General features: G+C 45.2%; 1 protein-coding gene across 1 annotated transcript in view; it reads left to right on the top strand.

Annotated features, from left to right (window-relative positions):
• Nucleotides 1-2120: 2120 nt before the first annotated feature.
• The window catches only part of LOC147731340 (interferon-induced transmembrane protein 1-like), a 227534-nt gene continuing 219957 nt past the window's right edge, over nucleotides 2121-9697 (top strand). The window contains exon 1 of the mRNA XM_086958725.1: nucleotides 2121-2360. Within this exon, the coding sequence (XP_086814851.1) occupies nucleotides 2121-2360 (240 nt within the window). The remainder of the gene's footprint in view (nucleotides 2361-9697) is intronic.

Genomic DNA, 9697 nt, shown 5'->3' with positions numbered 1-9697 from the left:
TACTTTTCTAACGGACACATTTTGAACATAATTTCAGGATTCTACACTAAAACTGTGTGCAAATACATCTAAACATGGTTATCAAAATGCATGTAATGAATATACTACTGCTCAGTGTTGCTTGATTTTACTGTAAATTGCCTTTATAACTTTAACGTTTTTTGCTATGCCTGCTTTTTCTTGAGCCACACTTTAGTTCTGTGTTTTCATGCTAGGTCACAGAAAATGAGCGTGTTACTGCCCTCCTTGTCAACCGACCTCACACTCATGGGTATGATGTATAGGTAGAACAAGTGAGAAAGCGTAAATTGATTAAATAGACTCTAAATACACTAGCTACTAAACATTGCCGATTTGCAAGAAACTATTTTAAAAAAGAGAAGCGGATGGAAAAAGCAGCTGCAGCGATTGTCTCGGTCTGCTTTGAAAGGAAAAGCTCGCATGGCGCTCTGCACGTAGGGCCTGCAGGACCAGAAACTCATGAAAGAAAATAGAGCTTACTGACTAAAATAAACATACCGTGTAACAACCGAAGTAAAAGGGTCAGTCCTCATGGGAGGTTACAAATGAGGACAAGTCTGTACTAAGGAGGGACTGACTGGCCTATTAACTAATCAGAAGCCAGCATTTACAAAGGACAATGACACAAGCCAATGAAATATATGGGCAGAGTGTGGGCGGGACTACATTTCCATACTCTAATACAGCTTTCCTTGCAAAGCAGCGCAAAGCAGCGCATGCGCCGCCCAGGTTCGACCTAAAAATATAAATGGTGCTAAAATCTTGCATAGAATGGACGCTCTAAACGACGCCTCTATGGCCACTGTAGGAACTTTAACCACAGAGCAGGCTTACTAGCCATTGGCTAAATATTGCTGTTAGCCACATATTTATGCCTTTAGTATGACTTTGGATGAACGCAGATACCCCCATTAACTCAGAAGGAATAATTCAGTAGCTCAGGTGGTTGACGCACTTGCAACAGAGTTCTGTGTGTAATCAGTCGGTCATACGTTTAAATCATTATAAAATATCAAATAGGATAAATGTGTTTATTTCAGAGCAATTTGTGTGACCTGCAGCCCAAGTGCTTGAATCCCAATAACCTAGAGCAGAATGTTGCAGTGTTTTTGCAGGGAACCTCGTGTAACTTGGAGAACATTCTTCTGAGGTTGATAAAAGGAGTACCATTGAATTGCGGAATAATTAACACCTCTTATCCAATGACAAAAGTAATTCTATTTGTATGGTAAATTATTTAAATGACAAAGCTTTATAAAAAATTATTTACAAGCACCTGCATACATACCTTACATTTGAATCTAATATGCACTAAATGTCCAGGCTCCTTTCATTGCCCATGTTGAACACAAGACCCAACATACCCTGCTGTCTGTCCTCGTTCACTTGTTCTTGTGGTAACGTCACACACATTATTTTTAAAAATATCTTCGAAAAACTCAGTCTTTCACAACCATTTTTCTGTTCACAGTGTACCTTTGTTTGGGATGGCCTGCAGTGACTGGAGGCAAGGTGTGGTCCAATCCAGCACAACATTTGACAAAAGGCATTGTAGATTGCCTATCAAGTTTTGAAATTCCAGAGTGTGCTGCTGACCGCCTTTCTTTTCTTTACTGATTACTTCTCTTTTGTACAGTGACAAGCGTACCCTAAGTCCTCGGTCACTCTGCTTCACTTACAACTACACTTTTCCCTCCACCTTGCTTCCTTCCCAGGCTCTTCTTTCATTTGCCAGAGGCGCTCGTGTCTACTCAGGTATCTGTGGCAGTTGTTTCACAAGCTCCTCAGCCGCTCCCAGCCCTGCCTTCCATTCCGCAGGGGACAGGTCTCTTGTGCCAGTATACTCCTCCCCCCTGATATTTCTGGAGGTGCTCTCGCTGAGCTTGGATTTCACTGTCTTGTTCAATTCTGACACCTTATCCAAGACTGAGAGGGCCACCCTTACAGTGTGAGAATCCACAGCCTGAGCGGAGACAGAGTGTGAGACCCACTAGGATCTGAGCGACTCCTCGAGTCACCAGGATTTTAGAGACTCCAAGGACTGTCAGACTGCAGGACTCAAGAGACGACAGTTCACACATCTGAGGATAGGGTGGATCATGGATAACAGGGACTTCCAGGAAGCCAACAGCGGGGACTACTCCTACACCATCAGCACCTATGATTCTATAAAGGAGGAGATAGAGGTTGGGGTCTTCCCGCTCCCCCACCGACCTGCTGTCACCTCCACCGTAGTGAATGTGAGCACCTACCAGACCCCACCTAGGGACCACCTCATCTGGTCCCTGTTCACCGCCATCTACATGAACTTCTGCTGCCTGGGCTTCATGGTAAGCCTAGTTCTGAGCTTGCGTATGACCGACTGCTCCTGTATATATTTGTCTGTCTGTCACCTACCTTTATGCATGTCTGCATATCAGAGTATGTGTACTTATGTCTGTTGGCTTGCCTGCCTGCCTCTTATTTGTCTCGCAACCCGTCTGCCTTCATATTTGTTTTAGTCCATCTGCATTTACCTTCTTGATTGCCTCCTTGTTTGTTTCTGTCTGTTCTTGGCTAATTCATGGCTGTCCATGCCTGTGCGCTTGTCTCTCTGCCTTTCTGACTCTTATTTCGGCCTCGCTGCATGTCTTGTTTCTGTTTATCTGCCTATCATTCCTCTACCTCCCAGGTGTGTATTCCTCTCAACTTCCTTCTTTTTTTCTAGTATCCCATTTCCCCCAGAATTTTTGCATTCCCCTTCCTCTTACTAGCAGCATTTAGAGATAGCAGAACAATGTGCATCCGGCGGTATCCCCTTTTTTTGCTCCACTAACCCAGTGTTAGCCTTCACTCCCTGTACCTGCCTCTTTCACCCCTGGGCCTGCGTCATAAATCCTCTCCCTGCCCCTGAATCCTCAGTCTTGGCAGACCATGAAACCACTAGTTTCAGTGTCTGTCCCTTCAACTTCTAAAACATCCGGGTAACTCCTCTGCTTTCCCCTGAGCTCAGATGGTTGCCACTGCAAGCCCATGCTCTTTGAGCCTTGCCCCTGCTTCCTTTTACAATTCCTGTGTCTGCTCAAGTAAAAACATGCCTGGTCCAGTAACTGGGTCTTTTTTAACGTATTGTATTGAGTTATCAAAGCAGGAACAGACATGTAGTGGACTGCAGTATAGTTCTAGCCATGGAGCAACATGCATTAGTCACATCATAGATACAGTTTAACATAAATGTAGTGTATCTGCTACTCAACCAGGCGGGTATCTAGTATCAACAGATGCACAATATAACAATGCAGGTGACAATTCAGCACTTAAACTGAATTGTATTCTTTCCAAGTGTGACGTCCACAAAGGTCGCTGGGTCCAGACGCCCACAAGTATGACTTTAGCATAAGTTAGTTTTAACAGAACTATTCTGATTCTCAGGTGTGAGAATTAGGGTAGCTACCTGTAATAATATGCTTAAACGCTCATGACAATGCCTGAAAATGCTAGGCTGGGGTTGACTGAAAAGAGAAGGATTGCCCTCCCGTTCGTTTCTGAGATGGACTCGAGGGACAGCTAACACCGAGTGTAAGCAATGACTTAATCTGGTCAGTAGTACTAGTATAGAAAGATTACTCTCTTTCCTGACATCTCCAGTGCTTAGTGAAAATGACACAAAGGCTTCAGTGTATTGCAGCCATTAGAGGTGGTATGTTGTGAATTCTGTTTCTCCTGGGCACGAAGACCCGCGCACTGGCCACTGTATCTTGAAGCTTTGTAGTAAAGTCTTACATTTGGAATAATGCAGACAATTAAGCCAGTAAGGTGAAAAGGCTACATTAACGTCAAGGGGGTCATCAGTACTCACATTCAGTAGAAACATATGGGGCCACCTGTGGAAGGGGGAGGGGAAGAGGGAGGGAGTTACACAGTTTCTTAGTTTCAAAAGTAAAGTACATTATTTTGCAAATGTACAATAAACACAATGAGTGTTTCTACAAAAAGGTATTGTAAACACGATAACCAATGTTTTTTCTTTTTATGACAAAAAAACGGTACACAGGAAAAATAGGTCTGTCGGGCCATAATGCCCGAATTGTAAATCACAACTGTACCAATACCTTACGCTGTACAGTGTATATATTTGAGAAATGCCAATAAAGTTTGTTTTTTAAAAAAAGGCAATGGGCTCATGAATGTATCTAGTGAAATGAGTGTTGTCCACAATCTGTGAGTGCAGTCACCGCTCCAAGCCTCTCCTCCTTGTGTCTGGAAGGTATTGATCCTGGTTGGCTGCGAGAGTGCACATTTTAATGTCACGGTCAGCCACCATTTCACTCTCTCCGGACTTTTGGTTTATCGTCCGCCTGGCAAGGATACTGCCTTCAGGAAAGCTCTTCCTGAAATGGCTAGCTCCCTTGCAATGGGTTCTGCCAATTTTAGTCTCCTTGGAGATCTTAATCTCCATTTTGATCGCCACCTTACTCCATCGATTAGCAGCACTATTGCAGATCTAGAGGCACTGCAGTTTTGCCAGCTGGTCACTCACCCTACACATGTGGGTGGGCATATATTGGACCCCATATTTTCGAATTTGTCGTGTGCCAAGGTTCCGCAGCCAAGCCCAGTTGCCTGGTCTGACCACTTTCTAGTGAACTTGTATCTTATGATTGGTGACCTTCCTTTTAAACCGTTAGATAGAATCGTCTTTAAAGGTCCTTGGAAAAAACGAAAGCTTGAAGATTTCCACCGCCTTCTTGTTGAAAATCCGCTCGGTCCCCTCAACGAGGTGGAATCAGGCTATGATCTTTTTTGTGCCTGGATTATCCGGGGTCTAGACGCTTTGATCCCCGCCATGTGGAGCAAATGTCGCTCCTTGGAACCAAGTCCATGGTACGATAGTGCCTTGCTATCGCTAAAAAAAGCATGTAAACAAGCGGAACAGGACTGGCGGAAAACTTACGAAGCTGGGAAAAAGACCGCATACCTCACTAAAGTCAAAAGCTATCATAGAGCCATATGTAGGGCACGTGCGGCCTACTATTCTAAAGAGTTTAAAAACAGCTCTAATGCGTCGAAATTGATCTTCAAAGTCCTTAAAGACCTGACCGTGAAAAGAGCTCCTACAGCGGAAATTTGTTCAGAGTCTCACTGTGAAGATCTAGCGGCCTTTTTCCTTGAAAAGGTTCAGCTATCTATTGTTCTTTTCCTTGCTCTATCCCTTCGAGCGAGGCTCTGAGAACCAACCCTTCCACGAATGTGGTTCTTTCGACTCTTCCTTGCCTGTCGGAGGAGGTGTTTAATAGGTTGGCCACTAAAGTAAAATCTGGGTCTCCTGCTGACCCTCTTAGACCGGCGCAGTTTAGGAAACCATCTATTCTTTGTCTCCCTCCTGTGCGCCAGCTCATTAACCTGTCCTTTTCCTCAGGCATTGTGCCAACTAAATGGAAACAGGCTTTTGTTAGCCCGATCTTAAAGAAACCCACGTTGGACCCCCTCAAATTGGAGAATTATCGACCAATCTCTTTGCTCCCATGGGTTGCGAAGGTGGCAGAGGCCCATGTCAATGGTATGCTGTCGGAACATCTACAGAGGGCTAAAATTCTGGATCCCTCCCAGAATGGCTTCCGTGCTGGCCACAGCACCGAGACAGCTTTACTCTCGATGACGGAACATCTGCGGTCTGTGCTTGATTCCGGTCAGACTGCGACACTGGTGTTACTTGACCTCAGTGCTGCGTTTGACACGGTTTCACACTCGATTCTGCTGCAACGTCTGGAACAGGCCGGTGTCTCTGGTACAGCACTGGACTGGTTTCGGTCATTTTTAGCCGATCGCTCATTCAGGGTTGCAACCCCGCCCTTTGAGTCTAAATCCTATCCGATCGAACAGGGAGTGCCTCAGGGGTCTGCACAGAGTCCCACATTGTTTAATCTGTATGTGCAGCCGCTGGCTGCGGTCGCCAAGCATTGGGACATGAATATGGTCTCCTATGCTGACGATACGCAGCTGGCGGTGACACTGAGTGGGAGGTCCGACCTTGAAGCCCCCAGGTTCCGGGACGGTCTCTTAGCAGTAGCGGGCTGGATGACAGCTAACTGTCTTCAGCTCAATGCTAAGAAGACAAAGGTCCTGATCGTGGGCAAACAGAGCAGCCTTTGGGGCGAAGAGTGGTGGCCTCCAGAGTTAGGTGTTACTCCAACTTCGGTTTCGGAGGTTAAAAACTTGGGTTTCTGGCTAGACTCTGCCCTCAGTTTTTGCAGCCACACAAAAAAAGTGGCAGCTACTTGTTTCGGGATTTTGCGAGGGCTTAGGCCCATCCTGAAATTTTTCGATGCCCCTACTAGGCAGCTGATTATGCAGGCTACTACCAGCCCTGTCACAGAGCGCGGTCGCACCTCTCCCCCCTCCCCTCTCCTCCCGGAGGGGGGAAGGGGGGGAGGGGGGCCGGCCGAGCACTTTGCCAGGGCCGGTTCTGGTTCCCAGTCCGGCCCTGCTTATCACGGCTTGATTACGCCAGCTCGCTCCTGTTAGGGGCCAACCAGGCGGAAGTCGCCCGGTTGCAGCATGTTCAAAATGCTGCTGCTAGAGCCCTGGTGGGTCTACCGAGGTTTTGTTCCACGAAAGAAACTATCCAGACACTACACTGGCTGCCCATGGCGCAACGGATTGATTTTAAGACCTTATGTTTGTCTTTTAAGATCCTTAAATTGTCCTCCCCTCAGATCCTTGAGAACCTTCTTATTTTCTATGTTCCGTCTCGTTCCCTGAGGTCTTTGGGTCAAAACCTGGCTGTGGTCCCGCGGTTTAAGCTCTGCCGCGCCGGAGGACGATCCTTCCGGGTTTTAGCTGCTAAGTTATGGAATTCACTTCCATCCCAAATTCGTGCATTGGATGACTTGTTTGATTTCAAGAGAGCTATTAAAACCCATCTGTTTCCTTCTGCACTTTAGCATTCCGCACTTCTGCTACCTGACTCTCTGATGTCTCTTGTGTTATGTCTTTTGCCTGTCTAAAGCGCCGGGACGCCCCTTTGCTGGGGCAGCTGTGCGCTATAAAAGTGCTTATAACATAACATAACATAACATCCTGCCGCCGACCCTGAAAGGAAAGGAGGATTACAATGGGGAGCAGTATGTCAGCTTTTGCGTTCAGGGCTGCAGCATCTTGTTGATACAAGAAGGCAGAGCAAACATGTAGTATTCTGCCCTTGTTCTGTTATGTGATTTGCACCTCCTGCTCAGCCAGTGTGAACGTGCTGGGTGCTCAATAGAATGTTGGAGTGATGACGCGATTGGAATGTTGGGTGCCTGAGAGGTTGGAAGTGACAGTTGAGAATGGGCTGAGCAGCATAGAGGCTGCTCCTGGTGGGGCTGCTTGACAAGATCTTATCTACTTATAGCTATCTACAATAAAGCTTCCTGAATTACATCTTACCTGCGTGAACCTCCTCACGACATTTATTTGGACATTACAGAACAAGGGCAGAATACTACAAAACAGTTGCAGGAAGTATATGAATGCAAAACCACTGCATCCCAATGGACGCTGTAATTGTGCATGGACTATGATGGAAGCACTGCTTCGCATAAGAAAGATACGTGATGGAAACAGACAACCCTTCCTGAGGAACAGTCCATTTTCTGGAAGATACACTCCAGTACTTTCAATCACTACTATACCACATCGAAAAATCACACCTGTGCAGCTTTCATTGAAAACTCTGACACAGAGCAGCAAATTATTTTTTATATTTTGGTGGAAACCTAGTTTGGTTGGCTTAAAAAAAAAACACATCTGAAAGAAACTGCTCAACAAGGGTTGCAGATCATTAGACCAGAGAGCATCAAGAAGGAAGCTTTCTCCCCTATGTCAAGACAGGATTAATTACTTCAGGGCTGGTATCAGCATCTACCGAATGCATTCATAGGCTAAAACATCATTACAAATTGTATTCCAAAACATCAATCCCCTTCTGAGTCCCGCACAATGGCCCGCACTCACCACACCATCACTGAGCCATAGGAAGTCCAATGCAAACAAGGCAGACCCCATAACAGGATGGTTGCTCCTTGTGGAAGTCAAGGTGCCTTACAGGTTCTGTTCATGCGCAGTCTTTTTCATGTTACTCTTTCTGTACCTCTGTCTGTGCTGGCACTCGGATATTAAAGAACGTGTCTGAGCTTTTCTGGCTCACATGGAGTTCCCATTGCTCTATTAACTACATGGGTATTCTTTCATGTGTTCCTTTCTGTCACACGTTGTACTACAACCAAATATGTCTTTTAACATCGTTAGAATTGAAAATGCCCAGGCTAGTATAAGTTACATGGGGTGAAAGGTGCTGGCTTTCAAAATCTATTAAGGCCGGTTCAAGAATTGTGTGTAATCTTATTTTTCTGCATAGGGAATAAAACGATTTGTATTGTGTTAAGTTATGCAGCACACATATTCCACAATATCAGCTTCAAATTCCAGGCATAAAACAAATTACAAGTAAAAAAAAAGCCAGATTTCTTATAGGAGAAAACAAGACCACAGAGAACAAATGGTGATACAGCCTCCTGTGTACAATATGAAACAGATTAAGAAATATGGGCCATATTATCAAGAACAGGCGATAAAATTATCGCCGCTTTATCGGCAGGAAACTGCCAATAAAGCGGCAATAATGGGCTTGATAATATGCCCTTGTGAATTCTCATAGCAGCCCAGGTTAACACCAGAACCTGGACTGCTATGGGAATTCACAAGGGCATATTATCAAGCCTTTTATCGCCGCTTTAGCGGCAGTTCCCTGCTGATAAAGCGGCGATAATTTTATCACCTGTTCTTGATAATATGACCCCTATGTTCCCAAATATAGCCTCTCCGTGGAGGTGTAAAAAGAACTAATATTAAGATATAGCGAAGTCAGGAATATAAGGTTTCTACTGTGCAACCTCTGCTACGATTAACATTTTACCACAAAAGCTTTCACTATTCCATTCAGTAGGGACCAACCAGTGGTCATTATCTGGAATAATATCTAAAGTGAACCCAGTCCACATGATTCGAGTGACTATGCCCTTTAATAGATGTACACATAGAAGCCAGGACCTTAAAATTATTCCTGGACAGTATTTCAATGATGCCATAGTAGTCAGATGAGTTTTGGTAATTCTGCTTTACTCTTTTTTATGTTTTTTACTTTACTTTACTCTTTCATGCGTTACTACCTATAATAATGTGATTACAGCCTCTCCCATAACTAAAACTAATTTGGGGGGAAATGCTATTGCAAGAGCACATTTACTGAGTGCAAATAGTTGCTCCCTGGTATACTCCCACTCTGAGACTCCGCTCCTCCTCTGCCTGTTTGGCGAGGGTTTCCAGATTCAACAAGGTTAGAATGGGAGGGGGGGCTGTCAGCATTGCTGCTGCGAGGCTATGGAACGAGCTACCACTTGATATTAGAGAATGCAACACCTTGTCTCTGTTTAGAAAAAGATCCAAACGTGGCTGTTTCCAAGGAAATGATCTCTTCCCTTTAGGGGCTGAGGGGCGACATTCCCTTACCTTTTGCCCCTCAAGAAGTGTGTCTGTCAGGCTGAGCAAAGGTCAGCTTGACAGACATTCTTCATTTTCAGGTCAGGCTCTAGACATGTCCGCAGGCTCCTGGCTGCTTGAGCAGCACTTTGTTGGGCTGAGGATGTCACATCTCCTG

The sequence above is a fragment of the Lissotriton vulgaris genome, chromosome 2_1, assembly GCF_964263255.1.
Source record: "Lissotriton vulgaris chromosome 2_1, aLisVul1.2, whole genome shotgun sequence".
Classification (NCBI taxonomy): Eukaryota; Metazoa; Chordata; class Amphibia; order Caudata; family Salamandridae; genus Lissotriton; species Lissotriton vulgaris.
Note: the sequence above shows the minus strand (reverse complement) of the source record. Positions and strands in the feature narration are given on the sequence as shown.